The sequence below is a fragment of the Mesoplodon densirostris genome, chromosome 10 (genome assembly GCF_025265405.1).
Source record: "Mesoplodon densirostris isolate mMesDen1 chromosome 10, mMesDen1 primary haplotype, whole genome shotgun sequence".
Taxonomy (NCBI): Eukaryota; Metazoa; Chordata; class Mammalia; order Artiodactyla; family Ziphiidae; genus Mesoplodon; species Mesoplodon densirostris.
The window spans coordinates 42,017,704-42,040,183 of record NC_082670.1 but is presented as its reverse complement, the minus strand read 5'-3'; the positions used below and the strand labels follow the sequence as shown (position 1 = coordinate 42,040,183).

The 22,480-nt window shown below is 39.7% G+C and overlaps 1 protein-coding gene across 1 annotated transcript in view; it reads right to left on the bottom strand.

The window, feature by feature from the left end:
• Positions 1–418: 418 nt before the first annotated feature.
• The window catches only part of MLIP (muscular LMNA interacting protein), a 172,219-nt gene continuing 150,157 nt past the window's right edge, over positions 419–22,480 (bottom strand). The window contains exons 14-15 of the mRNA XM_060111458.1: positions 1,636–1,740; positions 419–553 (exon numbers count right to left, since the gene is read on the bottom strand). Coding sequence (XP_059967441.1) covers positions 419–553; positions 1,636–1,740 — 240 coding nt within the window. The remainder of the gene's footprint in view (positions 554–1,635; positions 1,741–22,480) is intronic.

Below are 22,480 nucleotides of genomic sequence, written 5' to 3'. Positions count from 1 at the left end.
TGAATCCTAGAATTTGCATTTTCTACCCCTGTACCATGTCTATCGGGTACTGTTGGAGATGATCCACCAGCTTGTAGAATTGCTACCACAACAAATTTTTTGACTTAGGTCTCAGATAAGCTCTTAAGTGCTGCTCATATTTCTTTAACTTGTTCCCTTTGGAGCCATTACAAACCTTGATTTCCTAACTTCCTAGAGAGCGTCACTTTCTAGGGAAGACATTCTCTCAGAGGTTACCAAGAAAACAAAGACAGCAAATGTTAATCTCATGCCTTCCTGTCATCAAACTCATAAACCAATCTACATTTGCAGCCATCCTCCCCATCTTCCTTCCAGACTCAGAAGATGAGGTGTTATCCTGTTCCCAGGGAATTCTTCCATCTATGATTTTTAGTCTTCCACCATTTCTCTTAGTCCTTCACTTATCACTTGGTTCATATACATCTTCAACCCTTTTCTCATCCCATGACTTCAGCCCCTGAGTAGGATTCAGCAGACGCTGTTGACACTCTGTCTGTATTCCCATCATCCGTACCATTTTAGGAGAAGCTGGCTGAAATTGCATCCCTATGAGTTAGTGATCAGAGCTCCCTTCTTCCCCAGCCCCACTGCATAACAATCCAGAAGTGCTAAGAATTAACACCCTTCCTGTAATCCAGAAGAAGCCCTTTAAATAACTCATGGAAGAGTTGATGTATAAGTACCCCACTCTCCTTATTCTTTGATGGGTTATCTCTGATACCCACATACACATAACTCTCACCCTAAGGTAAGAGTGGGAGCCCCACAGTCAGAAGGGATTAACAGTGGTGACCTAACTTATTTGTTTACAGCACATGGTTAAATATTACAGTTTAAGTGTATCTACTGATTATACTATCTCACTTTAATCATTTCACTGTCTCAAAATTTACGAAAGCTTTCAAATATCCCTGCAAAAAAACTTCACATTGAAAGTGACGTATTTGACACAATTTCTACTACTAATATATTCCTGTAGACTAGAAGTTTTCAATAGGGGATGACTTTGCCTCCCAAGAGAAGTTTAGCAATGTCTGGAGACTGTTTTGATTGTCTGGACCACAAGCATCTGGTGGATGGAGGCTAGGGAAGCTGCAGAGCTTCCTAGAATGCACAGGACAGAACACACAACAAAGAATTATCTGGCCAAAATTGTCTATAATGACACTGACAATTAACGCTGATTGACACATTATAAACATTTTAAAACAACTAACAAGAAATCAGAAAAAAATAAAATGCTCGTATTTACTTGCAATTTGGATTTACAAGAAGGTTGATCAGATGAATCTCCAATAAATGATTCTTTGACATAATAATCAATAACTGTAATACATAAATACTGGGGTGGATTTCCAAAAACTGGAGGTGTAACATATGCATAACTAGAAAGGTGAGAGTCCACCATGCCACACCCTCTTTCAACATGACCATTCTCCTTGAATGAGCTTCATTTCCGATGAGAAGAAAGTGCTGCATTTCCTCTTCTTGTGATTTTTACTACCTTCATTACAAAGGAACAATGGAGGAAATCAGCACCTTTGGATGTGTCCTAGGAAAGAATGAAGTCAGTCAAATAAGTTGTCTTAACACTATATTTTAGCTAGGTGTTACGAAAAAGGACTGGACACTGGAGATTTTAGTCACATTTATCCAATCGTCCCCTCTTATCCACAGTTTCCCTTTCCTTGGTTTCAGTTCCCCACAGTCAATCGTGGTCTGAAAAAATTAAATGGAAAATTCCAGAAATAAACAATTCATAAGTTTTAAATTGTACACTGTTCTGAGTAGTGTAATGAAATCTCACACCGACAAGCTCCATCCAACCCAGTATATGAATCATCACTCTTTCTGGCATGCCCAGGTTGTATGTGCTACCCACCCATTCATCACTTAGTGGCCATCTCAGTTATCAGATCAACTGTTGGCATATCCCAGTCCTTGTGTTCCAGGAACCCCTATCTTACTTATAATGGCCCCAAAGCACAAGAGTAGTGATACTGGCAATTCAGATATTCTCTTACTGTGCCTAATTTATAAATTGAACTTTACCATAGGTATGTATGTATAGGAAAAACATAGTATTGTACATACAGGTTGGTACTATCCAAGGTTTCAGGCATTCACTGGGGCTTTTAGAATGTATGCCCTGTGGATAAGAGGGTAGTACCATAATTGGAAGTTTTTAGATATATCTAAATAGGCAAAAATGGGGAGAGATGGAGAGAAAGAGAGAGAACTCAAATTTTAGAGTAAAGAATTTCAATGAGACATAAAGAAAACTTTTGCCTACAAGGTGTAGTTGTCTTTGGATTAGGTTGCTAAGAGGGACTGGAAGATTTTATACATTGTAATTACAATATATGTCTGTATATGTACATATATATGTCTATTTAATACACAATACACATTGTGTGTTAGAGAGTGCACATAATCTCTTTGGATCTTGCAGCAGTCCATGATGGTAGAAATTATAATTATTATCCCTATTTTCATTTTTACAGATGAAGAACTAAGACTCAAGTGAATATGCAAGTTCACAGCCAATGATGAAGCTGTTGACCCCAAGATCAGGGCACACATCCCTGCCCCATCCAGCCTTTCTGTTTAAGTATTCACCTGGTCATCTTGAATAACCCTGCCCTTGGCCTATGACATGGATAATCTATCCAGATTCTTTCCAACCCAGTGAGTCCTGAGGTGGGGAGAATATGAGAGGGGGTGGAGATCTAACAAAGGATCATAAGGTTTTTCACTGACTGGTTCTACATTGTAAAAACACTCAAGTGAAACCCTACTCCTCTGTGGAAGTTTACCAGTTAATGCAGACTTGGTCTCTAATTATACATTATCGAGAAAATTGAAAAAAAAAATAGATCCATGAAATGGAAAAGAGAATCTTACAATAGCTCCCTAACAAGTAATAGTTCAGGATGCTGGGGCCAGGTCTAGGCATGCAGCAATTTCTCTCAAAATCTTCTCACCTCTCACAGTAATTAAACAGATACTTTGGTTTTACTTTCCCCTTGTCTTTTATTTTTTTTTTGAAATAACAAGGTCAACATCCTTTTCCATTTAAAAAAATGTTTTCCAACATAGAATTGCATGCACAGCTATTTATGTAGCATTCATTTGCAGATTAAGATAGTCTAGTGGGAATATTTGGTTTAGACCAATAGGCACCAAAGCAAACCTCTAATGGGCCAAGAGAATGCACCCAATTTGTGCCTGGAAGGAAAAGAGGCCCTGACCAAGGCCGCATTTTACCTCCCACCTGGTCTCCACTCTGGTTCAAAGTCCTCCTACAGAGATACGCTGCCCATTCTTTGTCATGATGCAAATAGGGGAGGAGCCTATGAAATCTCATAATGATAAGACCCAAAAAGATAGAAAAAAAAATCAAAGAAAATGAAAGAAAATGCAGGAAGGCAAAGGAGATCATAAAAGACTACAACAGAGAAAGAGCTAACAGAAAAAAAGTTATTAGAGGAAAAGGCATGCATATGAGTGAGAACAAAATTTTCTTTCACATCAAAATTCTAATTTCAATATATTTAAACAGGAAACAATAGGGGATGCAAACAGTTATCCTCTAAAGCTAATAAAATTTTTTAAATTAATGCTTTATTTCACATGAGGCAGTTGAAAATAAGAAATAGGCCTGCCATCTAATTCTCTTAGCATGCTTTTAGCAGAGCAACGCTTTGAGAAAAAGCAGTTTTAGTCACTCATTATTTTATTCAAAAAAAATATATATATATATATAACTTCTAATGTACTCCAGGCACTACTATATTTGGGGGATGTACAGATTAATAAAACCTAATCCTAATCCTTACAGAACAACCCAGTATAGCCAGGGAAGCCAGCTTGTAAAAACATCTTTGCATGGAGCCTTGATAAGTGTTATTACAGAGACCGTCAGAGGGTTTAATAAGAGCACAAAAGATGCAGTGGCCAACCCTTCCTGGTGGAATTAGGAAGGATGTTACTAAGGAAATGACATTTCATTTGAGGCTTAAAGTAAGTAAGTAGGATATTTGTCATGTAAAGTAGATATAATTCTAGACTGAGAAACAGGACATAACACAGAACACATCTGAAAAATTAGTAGGGGCCAGATACTTTTGGATCTTGAATGACAAGGACACACCAAGTACAGACTTCACGTTAAAAATAAGAAGGAATATTAGTCAGTTGTTTTCTCTCACCCCCAAACTTGTTTAACTAACAACATACATTTTCCTTTAGGGATCTGCTCTTCCTCCAAGCCATGAAGTCTTGGTGAATGTGACCATCATAGGTCTTCATCTCATCACTTCTCATCACTTCTGGAGATCTCATGTGACATAAACTGAGCCCATCACTCTCTCCTGAGAATTGAATCTTGAGTGGAGTGATTTATGATTTATTCAGATACTGACACCCCCACAACTGGCCAGGAGGTACTGACCAAGATCCTCGGTCAGTCAGCTTTTCTTTAATTTCTGTGACTACCAATATCCTTCAAAAAATTCTTTTGGGGAGACCTTCGATTAACCATAGTCAGTATCTGTCATTTTTAACTAATGAATCCTTGGGACAGGAAGTTATTCCAAATTCATAACAAGACAATGATATGGTCAGGATGTCATTTTTTGATAGATCATCATGCTAGCAGAACAGAGGATGGATCAGATGAGGGTGAGACTGGAAATTGGAAAACGATTGCAGGAGTCTCAGCAAGGATGATGAGAACTTGGCCTTGAAAAGTGGTTCTGAAATAGAGTAAAATAAGAGAGATATGAAGCAGGTAATACTTGTAAAATGTTTCACTGAATGTGGAGATAAAGGAATAGGGGTCACCCAGGATGAGTTCCAGGGTTCTTGCACTTAAGACTAGCTAGTAGCAGTAGCTACAGAAGAAGAAGTTTGGGGCAAAAGTTAGCTCAGTTTGGAATCTATTGTTTGATTTTCTGGTGGCTTCTCCAGATGGGGATGTCTAATGAGAAACTGACTTCCATCTTTGCTAGAGTGTAGATTTGCAAGTCATCAACATATAGTAAGACCCATGAACATGAATGGCAGTGCCCATGGTCAGCCAGGGCTAAGGCAGGACTCTGGAAGGAAGCTATTTGAATAGTCTAAATGTGTTTGTAGATGTGTTTGCAAGGAATTTTATTTTAGAACTTCATGGGCTATACTGAAAGATTTTTTATAATTTTTTTCATAAACTATATGAAAATTCCAAATATTCCTCAGATATTTGTTTTATGAGAGACATCACGATATATCAGAATGATTCTTAGCTTTGGATTCAAGTCAAAAGTAGACTGAAATTCCTTACCAGCCATGTGACACGAGTCAAGTTATTTTATCTTCTTATGGGCTTGGTTAACTCACATATCAAAATAGGAAGCATAACACCAATCTTATAGAGTTGTTTTGAGGATTAAATAAAATAATCTATGAGAAAGTACTGGAAACATGCAGAAGCTCCTTTCCTTGCAAAGGATTAGTTCACAAAATGCTGATCTTAAGCCAATGTATTTAAAATCCAAAGGGACTCCACAGTTTCAGCTTGTGGTCCTAATGCATTCTCCTAAAATGACTTAAAACTAAACCTAATCTTATCTTCTTTGTTGATTTGTATTTATTTAGAAATATCTTTCAAAACCTAACTGTTTCATCTATATGAAAATGTGTGAATAAAGCCAGCCACTTTCTCAATGATCTCTGCACAAGTGAAAGGGGTGTTCCTAGAATATAGCAATAGAGTTTACTGCCTCATCACTACTTTTAATTTGCAAAATGTGGAAAAGCTTTGAGCATGTGGAATGTCCACTAGCTTGAGGCAATCATCCTAAATGTACAATTCCAGTACACCTAATGTTTAAAAGCCCTTTCATTTACAAACCCATCACCTCCCTCTGAACTCCTAACCCAGTGGTGTGCACACCGGCTGCAGAATAGAATCACCGGGGAAGTAAAAATTATAAAAAATAAAAGTAAACCAGTCTCCAGGTCTTATCCCAAGAAATGATGATCTCATCAGTACAGTATGATATATGGTAAAACTAAAAAACAGCTGCTGGAACCACACACTCAAAAGCTGTTTCATTTTTTTCTTTTTTTTTTTTTTTTTTTTTTGCGGTACGCGGGCCTCTCACTGTTGTGGCCTCTCCCGTTGCGGAGCGCAGGCTCCGGATGCGCAGGCTCAGCGGCCATGGCTCACGGGCCCAGCCGCTCCGCGGCATGTGGGATCTTCCCAGACCGGGGCACGAACCCGTGTCCCCTGCATCGGCAGGCGGACTCTCAACCACTGCGCCACCAGGGAAGCCCTGTTTCATTTTTTTCAATCACTTTTTCTCATCTCTTGTCTATTAATTTCAATGTGGCAGACCCAGGGCCTTCCTTCAAGTATTTCATGATTTGTGATATGTCCTCTGGATTCATTGAAAAATGAGTCATTCCATATACTTGTGCAATACTCATCCATTTCTTTATCACTTTTAATTTATAAAAATTATCTCTGGGCTTCCCTGGTGGTGCAGTGGTTGAGAGTCCACCTGCCAATGCAGGGGACACGGGTTCGTGCCCCAGTCCAGGAAGAACCCACACGCCGCGGAGTGGCTGGGCCCATGAGCCATGGCCGCTGAGCCTGCGGATCTGGAGCCTGTGCTCCACGACGGGAGAGGCCACAACAGTGAGAGGCCTGCATACCGCAAAGAAAAAAAAAAAAGAAAAAGAAATTATCTCTACTTTCCATCCCATCATGTCTTTTTCATTTTGGCACTTATTTTGTACTATCTACCAGAATGGGGTTTATCATGATGATAAATTATCTCAAAACTAACACATGAGTGGCAGATTTCCTGTCTATGACTCAAGAAACACAATGACCAAAAATGACCTAACATTACTACTAACCCCATCTATTGGTGATGGGTGCTTTTAATTGCAGGGTAATTTCATTCACAGAGTGAGAGTCCATGAATTGAAAATTTATAAGTGGAAACGCTTCTGTGAAATAATACCATTTTCAGCAACATGGATGTAACTAGAGATGATCATACTAACTAAAGTAAGTCAGAAAGAGAAAGAAGAATACCATATATATCACTTATATGTGGAATCTAAAATATGACACAAATGAACCTATCTATAAAACAGAAACAGACTCAGACATACAGAACAGATTTGTCGTTGCCAAGGGGGTTGGGGGAGGGATGGATTGGGAGGCTGGGGTTAGCAGATATAAGCTTTTAGATATAGAATGAATAAACAACAAGGTCCTACTGTATAGCACTGGGAACTATATTCAATATCCTGTGATAACTATAATGGAAAAGAATATAAAAAAAGAATGTATATATATATATATATGTAAAACTGAATCACTTTGCTGTACAGCAGAAATTAACACAACATTCTAAATCAACTATACTTCAATTTAAAAAAAATAAAAGCTTCTGTACCAGATATATAATAGCCACTCAATATATATTAGTTTCTTCTCTAGATTATGCCCTTGCTCCACCCCTCCCTTTCCTATCATTCACCTTTGGATAAAAATATGCATTAGGCAGACCTTAAATTGTCTAACCTTAAATTCTAAACTCTTGTGGGCTATTAATATTTGGCAATCTATTTCTTCTTTTCTTAGAATAGAAGGGAGTTTGTATTTATAAGTGGGGATCCTGAGGGCATTCACTTCCCATTTACTCAAAGAGACAATGGTAACAACCCATTTGAAAATGATGTTCAATCAGACCAGAATGAGGCAAATGAGATAAAACACTGTGTGAGATGGTTGTGTGTGGGTTGAGGGAAGGATGACAGTTCCAGACAAGGATGGGGCTCCCTGTTTCTCATCATAAATAGGCACATTTTTGTGTGTTTTACAGGCATCGTATGTTGTGGGTCCTTCCCTCCCCAGCGTGAGGCAGGAACCACAGCTCATTGGAAAACCTGAGTCATTTTGAGCAGCTGCTCTAGTGAAAACCAGGAGAAAGAAAGGGAAATGTTTCCATTACCACAAACAAACAAAAGGGAGATTGGAGATGAAGGACTACCTCTAAAATATTTCAAAGCTCCAAGAACAAAAAAAAAAAAGGAAAAAAACAAAAGAAAGAAAGAAACAGGAACACATCTCTTCCACAATACAGAGGGATAGAAATAACACACCTAAAATATCTCATTCAAAGCACTGTGTTCAAGAAAAGAAAGTGTTGGGTTTGGAATTAAAGAGGACCAAACTTGGGTTTCGACTTTAGCCCTCAAATTTTGGTGTATTTTTTTTTAGAAGTCACTTAATACTTCAGTGAATCAGTTTCTAAGTGAAATGACAATAAATAGACCAGTTCAGCATATTTTTCTCCCGTGCAGGCTGTCTGTGTGAAGGACATCAACAGTAAAGACCATGAGCCAAGCTGAACCTTCTTCCATGTTTCTGACCCTCCTGCAACATGGTGCAAATCTCATGCCCATACATTTTTGCTGCTGGCCTCAGAGTCAGTCTAGGCATCTAATGACCATCTGAAGCTGTATCGGCCTCTGTACTCCAATACTGAATTAAATCTTGGAGACAGAATTTGGAGTGAAGTAGAAAAGAATAGCTTTATTGCTTTGCCAGGCAAAGAGGGCCACAGCAGACTAATGTCCTCAAAACAGTGTGTCCCAACCTGGAGGGGGTAGTGAGGAGTCTTATAGTAATGGTTCAAAGAAGGCATGATCCACTCCTGGACATTGTTCTGATTGGTTGATGGTGAGGTAAGTGGGAGTCAGAATCATCAACCTTCTGATTCCAACCAGTCTGGGGTCTACGTGCTTGTGGGCAGCATACAGTTAACTTCTCCCACCTGGTGGGGGTTTCAGTATCTTCAAAACAGTGCAAAGATATTGTTATGTGTATCCCTTGAGGGGGAACCTGGACCCTGCCCCAAGGCTGCACTATTGTTTCTTGACTGCTCCTCCCTTGTCTCTGCATCCCTTCCCTTCCCTGATTAATAAATGCTTGAACCTGCCCATTGGAACTCAGGGAAGGTCATGGAGGCTGAATGAAGCCTATTTCCTGTAATCAAGAAACAGGGGACACAGAATGGCTTTTGTGACCAGGAGCCGAACAGGGTCCTGCTCGGTATCACATCTAATGAATTTGTATCAGATTCTGTCTTATATTTTTATACCCCCAAAACAACAAAATCTTCAGCATTATAAAGTCTAGTTCAGTCGTGTAAAATTTACATCACCAAATAGCTCTCCTAGCTTCTGTGTCTAAAATAATGACACAGCTTATTTTATAGCTGTCCACAATAATATATTGGTACTTATGTTAAAAGATTCCTTTTAGATAATTTTTCAAAACAACTCCTGGTTTGAGTTTGAGACATCACTTAGATAAAAACTAGTTGCAGATCTTTAATAGTAATTTTTTTGTCTTGCCTGCCCTTCTATGAGGTGGAAGTTTGTTCTTCCACTTACATTCAGGTACCCAGATGCCTACAGTATCATGAAGAAGGGAAAATGAGAAAATTGTTTTATACTGTATGACAATATTGAGATTGACTTATGCAATTTTAAAAGTAAAGAGTAAAGTTTTCTGGAATTCTATTGCTTTCTCTAAAGGACCAACCAACAAACAGAGACCATTCCCAGGAAAATGATATGCTCAGATGATTTTAGATCAGATTATTTAGGACTCTCATTCCTCACATAGCTTCATTTATTGGCTATGATGCCTTTTGAAATCTATATCTCCATCTAGATTTTGCTTCAAATTCCTCATTCACATTTTAACTGTATACTGGATATGTCCACTTAAATATCTCTCAGTGATCTTAAACGCAACATTTGTAAAACTAAATTTACCTTCTGCCTTTTCCATTCCCCTCTCTTTTTGCTTCCATTCCCACCCACAACACACACACACATACACATACACACACACACACACACACACACACACACCCCCTTTCTATGTTCCAATATTTGTCAGAATAGGCTAGCCTTATTCTGTATAAACAAACAGTCCCAAAATCTCAAAGCATAACACATGAAGTTTATTTCCAGCTCACACAAAGTCCTCTCTTGACTGGGCAACAATCCAGAGCAGCTGCCCTCCATGGCGTGACTCAGGGTTCTCAGCTGCTTTGATTCTGTGGCTCTACCATCTCCACATATGGCCTCCCTGCTTCTTGCCAAAGAGGAAGAAAGAGAGGAGAGGATGGCACCAAGCTTTCTATGGCTTCATCCCAGAAGTAGCAGTCATCACCTCCACTGCCATCTCATTAGCTGGTGATGGTTACACGATCTCTCCTCACTGGAAGGGTGTTACCAAGTCTAGTTGTCCACATGGCAGAAAGAAGGAACAGGAAATAAAAACCACACAGCATTGTCTTAACTAAATGTCCAATTGTAGATTCCCAGGCTAGAACCTATGACTTCATCCCTTTTTCTCCATCACCCCCACACTCCATCCATGCATAAGTGGATACCATTAATTTTGTTTTCTCTATATCTCCTTAGTCAGTCCACTTTTCTTTATTCCCCCACTTAGTAAATTCAAACTCATATCACCTCTGTATTTGATGACCACAGCCACTGTCTCACAGGGCTCCCTGCCCACAGTATTCTCTCCATTTAATTCTCTATACAGCAACCATGGTGATCCTTTACAAATACCAACATGATCATGTTGACTTAACCTCCAGCTTAAAATCCTTCAGTAGCTCCCCGTTTCTTTAAAACAAAATGTCCAAACCTGCAAATATGATTTATAAGACCCTGTATTACTTGGTATGTGTTACCTCTAACTGCACCTTTTACAAATTCACTCTTTGTAGTAGGTGCGGTGCTGTGCTGCACAGAGCCCCTTCAAGTCCCAGGCCCTTCTCTCGAGTCACTAGAAGGTGGTCAGCTAATAACGGCTCATGGCTGAAACCCTTTTCCAGAATTGCCTTCTACCAAAGGAAGCTTCCTCACCCTAGTTTACTCCTTCACTGCCACCCCACTCCCCGGGCAACATTATCCAAGGTCAGTGGAAGATACAAAGGCCCTCTCCTTGCTTCAATCTGTGATACATTTAAAGAGCCATAGTGATTCTAGAACACACTATGTGGGAGCCCGAGATCCCTGTTGTAACTTCATCACATCCCAACTTCTCCCACTGCCCAGTCCTGCCTCCCACCCCCGCTGACAGGTGCTGTCAACTGAACACACTTTCCAATATCCTCCTACACTGATGTCTCTGTCCTCGACTCCATTTCTGGGGGAACCTAAAACGTGTCTCAAACTCTGTGTTGCAGCCACTTGAAATACTCACAGCACCTAGAAAAGTCCTTCTAGACCTTTGCTCATGTGATGTCTGAGGCCTGGAACGCCAATCCCACCTCCCTGATTTTGCCTGATCTACTCATCCTTAAGGACGTGAAGATCAGATCACATCAAGTCAACAAAGAACATCACAATCTAAAGAAGCCCTCTCATCAAGTCCATACTGAGTTAGGGGATATATATATTTCCTTCTGCCCTCAAAACCCTACCTATTGCATAGCACAGGGAACTTTACTCAATATTCTGTAATAACCTATGTGGGAAAAGAATCTGAAAAAGAATGAATGTATGCATATGTATACACCTGAAACTAACATAACATTGCAAATCAACTATACTCCAATAAAATTAATTTAAAAAAAAATGAACTTATCCAGACTCTGAGCAATGCAATCTTATCAAATTGCATTGTAGTCCCCTGTGAAGTGGGGTCCTGAGTACTCTCAGATATACAGTGAAAACAATTTGGAGTGACAGGATGGATCTACCATAAAATCTGTGATCCCAGCTATTGGCTCTGGGCTTGAAGCTCAAATACATTGTTTTTTTTTTTTTTTTTATTCTGAACATAGCCCTTGCTAGCACCCTGGGCCCTTAGCACCTTCTTCTGACCTAGGAACCTCTGAATCCTCAGAACTTTGCATGGATGCCTTGGGGAGACAGAGATCTCCCTGGATTCCTCCTATTGCACCTCCACTCCGTCACTTATAGGACATGTGGATGTGGCAGCAAGCTGAAGGCTAGGGTTCATCCAGACATCTTCAGCCTCTCCCATGTTACATCTTTCCTTTCTCTTCTCTCACCAGCCTCAGGGGTAGCAGCTGGCTTTCTCCATCTTCCCCCAATACCCTGAGATTTTCTCTGCTTCTTCAGTGAAGTCTTCCACTTATCTTTGGATAGGCTAAGGGCATAGAGCAGGACCTAGGGAGTCTTCCGGGACAGACCCCTCCCCCATATCCTCTGCTTTAGCTCCTCTCTGAGGTACCCAGATAATAGTATCTGATGCACATTTCCTGAGTTGTTTTACAGATGCCAAAACCCCAGCAATTAACTACTTGATGATCATGAGCACGTAGCTGCTAGACCTACTGGAGCCTGAGGATTGATAATGCTAACCCTTGTTACCTCACCATGAACCAATCAGAGAATGGTGCACTAGCTGACCTCTTACCGTAGGATGCCCTTCCCTCACCTGGCCTTTAAAAATTCTTGCTGAAACCCATCAGGGAGTTCATATGTTTTGAGCATTTAGCTGCCCTGGACTCCTTGCTTGGCACCTGCAGTAAACACTACACTTTCCTTCATGTCAACCCAGTGTCAGTAGATTGGCTTTACTGTGCATGGGTGAATGGATGAAAGTTTGGTTTGGTAACAAAGGAAAATAAAGTAATTTAGAAAATCATTTTCTCTCTCTCTTGCAGAGCTACCGACTACCTACAAAAGTCAAGAAAGCCAGCTTTAAAATTTAAAACCAATCAGTGACCTCTTTTTTTATGCAATTTCTTCCCTTCTTCCTTGAAACAAGAAGCCTGAAGGCTCAGCTTGAGCTGCAGAAGAGCTGCAAGGAAACACGTTCAGGAAAGATATGAAAATGTGGGTTTCATATTTGCAAAAAAAAATGTCCCACGTCACATCTATTCATGAGTCTGCTGCTCCAGAGTATAAGTGTCCTGTCAACAGTAAGTATTTTTATTTGTCTTTGCAAATTCAGTGACTAATAAAGTGCATAGTACATGGCAGGTATGCAAACATTATTTGTTGAAAGACATTCAGAATATCTCCACCTCTGACTTCAGGTCTATTACAATATTTCTCCTGTTCTGAAGAGTTCCATCTTCTATCTCTTTAAACTCTTGCTTCTTCTCTTTTATTTAATTTTTTTGAAAGTTAGGAACTGCTTATAATTTTAGTTTGTATTGGAGTATAGTTGATTAACAGTGTTGTGTTAGGTTAAGGTGTACAGCAAAGTGATTCAGTTATACATACACTTGTATCTATGCTTTTTCAAATTCTTTTCCCATTCCCTGTGCTATACATTAGGTCCTTGTTAGTTATCTATTTTAAATATAGCAGTGTGTATATGTCAACCCCAAACTCTCAGTCTATCCCTCCCCCCCATTTTTCCCCCCTGTAACCTTAAGTTCATTCTCTAAGTCTATGAGACATTTTTTGTTTAGTAAATAAGTTAATTTGTATAATTTTTTCTGGATTCTGCATATAAGCAATATTTGTCTTTGTCTGACTTACCTTCATTTAGTATAATAATCTCCAGGTCCATCCATATTGCTACAAATATTGCCTCTTCTCTTTTAATTTCAGTTAAAATGTATACTCTGAGACACTGGTCTCTTCCATTTTCACCAGTAATCCACACATATGGATTAATAAGTAAAACAGGCTAGATCCTTGTACATATAGTAAATATTTGCACTTGTTGTATACATTCAATGTATTTATTTTTTGTTTATTAATAATTTATTTTTTAATCTTCTTTAACTATTGCCCAGACTCTAATCTCTTAAAGACAGAAAATTATTTTTTATATCACTTGTCTTTGACTGGTATAAACTTTTTCTGCATACAATAAAAATAATGTTAACCAGCACACAGAAATATATAAGTAAAGAAGTTAGACTTTAGAATCGTAAATAACTTCAAGATATTGATTCCAATTAGGGGTTGAGGCACGCATGAATTTCTAAACCTGGCTAAGGCTACATAGCTGTAACAATCAAAATAATAGATAACATTTTTTGAACTATTACTCTAAACCAGACCATGTATTAATAATTTTACATGTACTACTTCACAGCACATCAGAACGTTACTACTGGAAAGGTTACTATTTTACAGGTGAGGTTAAATAACTTGTTCAAAGTCACACAGTTGCTAAGTGTCAAAATCATAATTCAGATGAATACATTTTAGTCTATAATCCATGATTTTAAATATTACAGTACAACACTGGCTACTTTCTGCATATCTGAGGAATCTTTCTGTTATTTCTATGAAACACACTTTCTACTCTACACACTAGTTTTCTAATGTGATGAAAGGGTTGTTATGCAGTAAGGCAATTTAAATGGACTCTAAGAGTATGGTGCTGGAACCCCAGTTTCAGTCCTCTGCTTTAAACCCAGGCAATCTCTTCTTAGGGTGTGTTTTAATGAAAGTTCCCCCAAAACGTTCCAATTTATTCTAACAAACCACCCTTTTTAATAAGTCTAAGCTAAGCTAAAAGTAACCTGGAAAACCTATATCTGAATATAATTAGAACATGGACATACTTATTAGGAGTAAAGGCTGCTGCAGGAAACATATGTACAAGGAAATCTTTGAAAAGAGATCTTTTGTCTCTAAGCGCTGCTGCAACCACCCAAACAGCTGCAGCTGTGAGTTTTAATATCACTATCAGTCAGTTAAACTTCTTTTGGTTACATGTAACAGAATGCAACTTGAACTAATGAAGGTAAAAATAAGAACATCATTGGAAGGGCACATGGAGAGCTAATGTAAGCAGGGAGGCAGGTGCCCCTTAGGAGTCAGTGGTACCAGTGGCTGCAAAGCCAGAGGGAATTCAGATGAGTCCCTCTCATCATATTTCCCTCCATGCCTTTCCTTCTTTTGACTCTCATTGCAAATCACATTTCTGTGTTTATCTGTATCCAGTGTGGAAAAGGACCCTGAAAGCTTCTGAGACAATTCAACATCCAGCCACCTACATAGGAGGTGAAATTAATTCTCTCGGGTCAAAATCCAAATTTATGGGGAAGAAACGTATTAGTCCAGCCTGAAACATGTGCTCATTATGACCAACTAAATGTGAATTGAGCTATATTCTTGAACTGGGATTTTGTTTCTGTACAATTGAACTGGGAGCTGGGGTTGTCATCACAGTTGTATGTGCACCAATGCCCATGTAAGAACTGTGTAGGTAGGAGTCTGGGAATTCCTAGAAAAAAAGAGTATGTGTTGGGTAAATTAATAGATGTTCACCTCAAACAAGAAAGGTAGAAAGCATAGCTATAATTCTCAAACTTGTTTGTGTATGTCATAGACTTTGAAGAATAAAAGAATCACAACCTCAAACACCCATGAATGAGCGTATACATGGTGTACACCTTCCTGTATCTGATGCAGAGATTGGCTGAGTATGAGTGACGCTAAAGGAAAAATAAAGGACAAAGACGTTTAATGGGACTTGTTCTTGGTAATCCAAAGGAAGGCACAAGAAAACTAATCTTTATTGTGTAGGGTACAATATCAGCTCTTTTCACTTATTATCTCATTTAATCCTCACAGCAATATCTTTATGTATAAAGTGGTTTATAATTTCTCAATTTAGCAGATGTGAAATTACCTAAAAGAGGTAATAACTTTCCTAAAATCAACTTTTTTTATTATAAACTTATTTATTTATTTATTTATTTATTTATTTATTTATTTATTTTAGGCTGTGTTGGGTCTTTGTTGCTGTGCACCAGCTTTCTCTAGTTGTGGCAAGCGGGAGCTACTCTTCGTTGTGGTGCATGGGCTTCTCATTGCAGTGGCTTCTCTTGTGGAGCACTGGTTCTGGGCATGCAGGCTTCAGTAGCTGTGATTCATGGGCTCAGTAGTTGTGGCTCACGGGCTCTAGAGCACAGGTTCAGAGAAATGTACACAGAAATGCATTTTAGAATAAGAAAGGAAACAAAAATTCAAGCTCTGAAGAATTGGGGTAGCAACATATAAAATACAAATAATATGGTAAATCATATAGATGGAGAAAACATCAGGAAAAGAAGGAAAGGAGAAAAGCCTTAGTTAATGAAAAAGCTCAGGATCTGGGAGTATAAAGGCAAGACTGACCGTGTAGTGATGGAATCTGTAAAACATGCGTGGTAACTAGTTCAGGATTTCCCCTGACCATTGCCTAGGAAAATCATGTCATATAAGTCAGGACTTGGACAGCCAGCCTGGTTAATGAATAGTCTACTAGTGAACTCTGAATCTCTGACCACAGTTCCCTTGGCCTAGTGGCCAGGGTTAACAACCTCATTCAATCATTTTTGTTTAGTGAAACATTATCTGGTACATATTAATCAGAAAATCTCTGAGTATAAATTCCAGGAAGATTCTGAGCTATCACTCAGTGAGGGAAGTGGTAGAATCCTCACTTCACAGATGAAGAAACTGAGGCCCAAACAGAAACACTACTCAGCCACACTCACACCAAGCATCAGGGGTAGAGCCACTGTCCTACTTCCTACCAGCACACCAAGAAGGGAAAACCTGAGCCTAAGGCAGGGCCAGTGTGTCCCCAAATAGAGCACGAGTCCATGCTGGCAGGGGAAGGGCCCTGGATCTGAGGTCAGAGGACACGGTCCTCAAACCAGCCACTTCAAAAATAAAGCCAGTTATCAAAACACAGCTCTGAGCATCCAGAGGTCCTCATCCTTAATGAATTAGTCATGGTCAACTGTTGTTCAGTTCTGAGAATAGTCTAATGTTCTTATTTTAGGAAAAACAATTGGACAGAAGATTTCAGTTCACCAAGGCTGATCTCCTCCCCAACACAGGGACTGTGGCCATATGCTGATCTAGTCTTTCAATCCCCTCCTTTGATGGAGCATTTTTACCCCTCTTTTCTGAAACATTTTTTATTAAAATGTTTAACCTTTTTTTTAATTGAAGTATACTCGATTTACAATGTTTCAGATGTACAGCAAAGTATACATATACATTTTTTTCAGTTTATTTTCCATTATAGGTTACTACAAGATATTGAATGTAGCTCCCTGTGCTTTACAATAGGACCTTGTTGACTATCCATTTTATATATAGTAGAGTGTATCCGTTAATCCTAATCCCCTAATTTATCTCTCCTCCCCCCACCTTTCCCCTTTGGTAACCATAAGTTTGTTTTCTATGTCTGTGAGTCTGTTTCTGTTTTGTACATAAGTTCATTTGTATCATTTTTTTAGATTCCACATATAAGTGATATCATATGATATTTGTCTTTGTCTGGCTTACTTCACTTAGTATGATAATTTCTAAGTCCATCCTTGTTGCTGCAAATGGCATTATTTCATTCTTTTTATGGCTGAGTAGTATTCCACTGTGTGTATGTACCACATCTTCTTTATCCATTCATCTGTCATTGGACACTTAGGTTGCTTCCATGTCTTGGCTATTGTTAATAGTGCTGCTTTGAAACTTTTAATAATACAATGATACATGAAACCATGAATGCCCTTGCACTGGCACTAACTCAGCCCTCCAGTTCCACAATGAGTAAGCCAGAACGTAGTTTAGTTTCAATTCAGCTTGATTCATAGCCTTCAGCTCATTCTCCCAAATTTTTTGACTCGATATGTAATTCAGTTATAATGAGAGACAGAGAGGCAGAATGAGAGATTGTCATTTGTTGCAAGTTCAGATCATTCCAGGTTCACTTTGGATGCAAATGTTTGGTCTTAGCTTTGGTTTGGTTTTGCTTTTCTAATGTCACTCATCCTTAAATACGTTCTGCAAAGAAAGGGCTGAAGTTTAAATACCAGGAAGACACAGAAACCCTTTCCATGGTTCCTAGAATGCACCATTCTCATCTGTGCCCCCAATGCCTTTACACCTGCAGTGCCCTCTCTGTTAATCCATCCATCCTCCTTGGCCTTGGTCGACTGTACTTCATCCTTCAGTCTCAGCCTCACCTCCATTCCTCAATGAAACCACACCCCATTCCACTGCTAAGAACTCCATGGTAACTTCTGTCTTTCTGCGAGTCTGCAAGCAACTGGTGAGTCTGGAGGGAGCTGCAGCCCAGCTCGGCACACTGCTTGACACAGAGCAGATGCTCGACAACAACAACAAAAAATTGTAAAATAATGGAATGAATCAATTGATTAATAAACCCCAAACCCATCCTCCTTGAAAGCTGCTTTTGCTCCCTGAGTTAGCCAGAAATCTTTCCTTAGGTGAAGAATATTTGACCCCAAGTAGGTCTAGTAATGATGTGAGTTCAGTCATGTTATTTAACATCTTTGTGCCTCAGTTTTCTCATCTGTAAAATGAAAATAACAATAGTAAATGTTGACATAATACAAATAAAGAAGTTACAGTAATTCTTGAGGTATAATAAGAACTCGTTTAATTTGAACTATTCTTATTATTGTGAGCGTAGTAGTATATCGATGGATGATTATATGGGTGATATACTTAGGGTAGGTGGATTATGGATTGTGAAACAACAGCACACCACCCAGCTCTTTTTTCATTCTCAACAGGCCCCAGACATCTAGATTATTCCAGTTCCCATACATTCTCCAAGAGACTTGAAACAGAAATCAGTCCTTTGAGTAGCCCCACAAAAGTCAGAATGTCATCTATAGGTCCAGTATTCTCTTTTCATCTCGAGGGAGAAGTCAGGAGTTGAGAGTTTCCTCTCAACCACGTGGCACTACCCCAAGGGTAGGGACTGTTAAGAGCCATGAATTTTCCTACTGGCTTTGATGCACCCGGTTTTGTGCTTGTCCGGAGTGTGGGAGCCTCTTAACCAGCTTCTGGATCTTTCACAAAGAGAAATGGTCCTTGTATTGTTATTGAATTGGTGTCTCCATGGCAGGAAGGAGGAAATAGGGCTTCCTACTGTAATGGAGAGAGACCATATGAGGCCTTCCAAAGTAGACCCCCATGTCCTCCGCCTGCCTTTTGTCTGTAGAAAAACTTTAGTCAAAGAATAAATTTAATCAGAGAAGTGAGAAAAGGCAGAAAGAAAAGAAAGCAGTCAAGCAAGACAAAATAATCATACTTTAGCCATTAGACAAAGTCACAGACCTTCAGTTCCTCCTCCAGAACTATAGATAATATTCTGAGCCACGTCTTTTGAGTTGTTTTGCAGATACTGAAACCCTCACCAGATGGAAGAAGTTAACTGTGTGCTGCTCACAAGCACGTAGACCCCAGACTGGTTGGAACCAGAAGGCTGATTTCTGCTGACTCCCAATTACCTCACCACCAACCAATCAGAAGAATGTCCAGGAGCTGATCACACACCTCACAAATCCCCTGGCTCATCCTGTCTTTATAAATCTTTCCCTGAAAGCCTTCAGAGAGTTTGGGTCTTTTAAGCACTAGCTGCCTGGACTCTGCTTGGTGCCTGCAATAAAGCTATTCTTTTCTAATTCACCCAAAACTCTGTCTCCAAGATTCTATTTGGTGTAGGTGCACAGAGGCTGGGTTTTGATATCACCACTCTGCCATCTTGCTGACTTCCCCCCGACCCCATTGTGTTTCTTTCTAAGAGCTAAGTAATTCTTACTAGAAGACCCTGAGCAGATTTCCTCTTAAATTTCATGGACCAGAATTATGTCTCTTCTTACACCATCAATGACAGTGGGTTCCAATGGCACTAGGAACTAGAACAAGTGAGTTTTAGTTTTAGAAGCAAAATATTGGGAGAACTGTTCTGCAGAAAAAAAAATAGTGGTTTTTAGAAATTGAGAGGAAGGAAAGATGCAGTAGAACACAAAAGGTGTCAACATTTCAGGAAGACTATGCTTTGTGAAGCCTGTACCTATATAAGCAATTTGAGTCAGCAGAAATCAGCCTGTCAGCACCCTGTAGAGGTCCAATCTTGCATGATTCTGGGAAAGAAATAACACATAGGGCAGCCAGAATGATCCATTCACCCGACCAATTTCCTAAAACTGAGGCCTGGCTGCAGAACCATGGGACAACACTCTAGGCATAAATCTCTATGCATCTTAAAGGACCTAGCTGCCCCAAGTATGATGTAGATGATTGAGATATCCTGAATGGGAGATACAGGGTCTAGCTAGAGCCTATGATGTTTCCTACCCAAACTCAGGATGCCCCATTTGGGTGGTGATGTTGACCTGTACTCATTCCAGCAACTAAAGAGGGGTCCAGACATTTTTGAAGAAAGCACTTCAAAGCTCAGCCACCCCTAAACTGGAGATTCCAGAGCATCAGCCCCAGTTGCCCAGTGATAAGGGGAGTACAGGGGATCTGGGTTGATTTAGACAATCAGAGAGAACTGTCCTTGGGGAAGAGGAATAAGACCACAGAGGAAAGTGTTGTCCAAGAGCTAACTTGCAATACATCAGGGCAGGAGTCATAACAGGTTTCCTCTTGAACGTGAACTACAGCCATTGGATTATGGCTGCCTGGACCTCTGTGTGGGAGATTCTGAACCCAAACCTAGGCTCCGTAGCTCAAGACCATGATCATGAAAGGATTCTTTATGAGTACTGGATGGGGGTGGGGGAAGCTGATGTCAGATGTTTTCCACTCTGGCTGAGAAGAGTTGTCTCAACCCCTTACACCTTGGATCTCTATAAAAGCTTACATAAACCATCATATTGGTACTCATTGGTTTGTATTGAAATGTTCAGGAACTTGTCCATCCTGTTTTCATGGTCTCAACACTCTGATCTTTGCTGAGAAGCTGAACAGATTGGACTATAATGTTTGGATGCAGGTTGTTTTGGTAGAAATAACATAGTAGGAGAGCCAAAAGGCCTTGTGCTAGGTTTATCCATCACTACCTTATTTGACCTCAGTCAAATAATCCTTCAGATTCAAGGCTTTCATCGATGATATGAAAACAATAACACCTAAGTGACAACTGCACTGAGCTAGAGGGCCTAGAAGTCTCTGAGAACTGGAAAACTTAAGGTGAATAGGACACCATATTCAAACAAATTTCCTGTCTTATAAGTTGCCTTCAAAGATGGTAAAGCCTGAGGTTTCAAAGCTCATATCTCCAAGTAGAGAGATACTCAGGGACATAAAAGCCCTAACACATTGCTGGTGGGAATAAAAATGAGGACATGCATTCTAGAGAATAGCAGTCTGGGAGCATTTCATCAAATTAAGCACATACAGACTTAAATGATTCTAAACCTGGGTATATATTCCAGAGAAATTCTCAAAAAGGTCCACAGGAGGTTACATGCAACAATACACATCACAGCTATTCCTGGTAGAGGGTTGCATCCTGAGAGCTCACCGTGGGGCAGGTGGGCAGGTGAGATGTGAAGACCGCACCCCAGGTAGCTGTGAGGAAACAATCCACTAGCTATTTATAGACAATGTGGATAGAGCTTAAAAACCATGTGCTAAGTGGAAAAAGAAAAGAAACAAAATATAAACTATAATGTCATTTACTTTTATTAAATATATATGCAGAGAAAAACAATGCACATCCTCAAAACATATATAGGCAAAGAATATTTATCAAACACAAGAATGTGTGCTTATAGCAGAAGGGAAGATAGAAATTGTTATAAAAGTTAATCAATCAATTATCCAATCAACAAGTACACAGAAGAGGAGGTCTTGTCCAAACTTAACAGCAATGAACTAGGGAGTGTGATCAACTCAACCTTTTATTCTTAAAGTCAAAAATGAATGGACAAATGATTGAATAAATAACTTGGTGTTAGAATCTGATTATCTGGATGTTAATTCTGTCTCTACTACTTACTAGCTTGATTTAACCTTTTGGAGCCTATTCTTACAAACATAAAATATGAAAAATACTATTACCTGTCTCACAGGCTCATTGTGAAGGTTAAATCAAATTCATGGTGCCTGACACATGATCAGAGCACACTGAATACTAGAGATGGTTATCAATAATCTAAAGTGATGCCTCACAAAATTTAGCAGGTAGAGATTTTTGTTTTGGGGAGGAGAGAGAGCAGAAAGCTTTACTAAGGCTCCACTGCTTCTCACGCACTAATGGAGGAGATGATGAGAACTTTGTATTTCCAGGTGCCACGTGATGACTGGCAATGGAGCCTTCCAAAATGGCCTGTGGCAGGATGATGGGGGCGATGGAGCAGTGGTCTGAGGGAGCCATGGCTCAGACAGAGCTGGCTCCCAGGGCAGCATGGGTTGTGTGCAAGGGTATAGTCTCTACTGAGAGTCCTCTGCTACCAGGAGCTCACTGTCCAGAACTATTGTGGACTCTTCCTTAGTTTGTTGCCCCAGTAGAAGGCTAGAAAAAGGAAGCCACTTAGAGAAGGTGAACACAGGATACTGAGAATGGCAGCTGGGAAAGAAAGAGACCACAGCCAATATGGTGGGCATTGGGCCTTCTGTAGGTTGGCTCTGGGATTGTCACCAACAGTGTGGTTTGCTC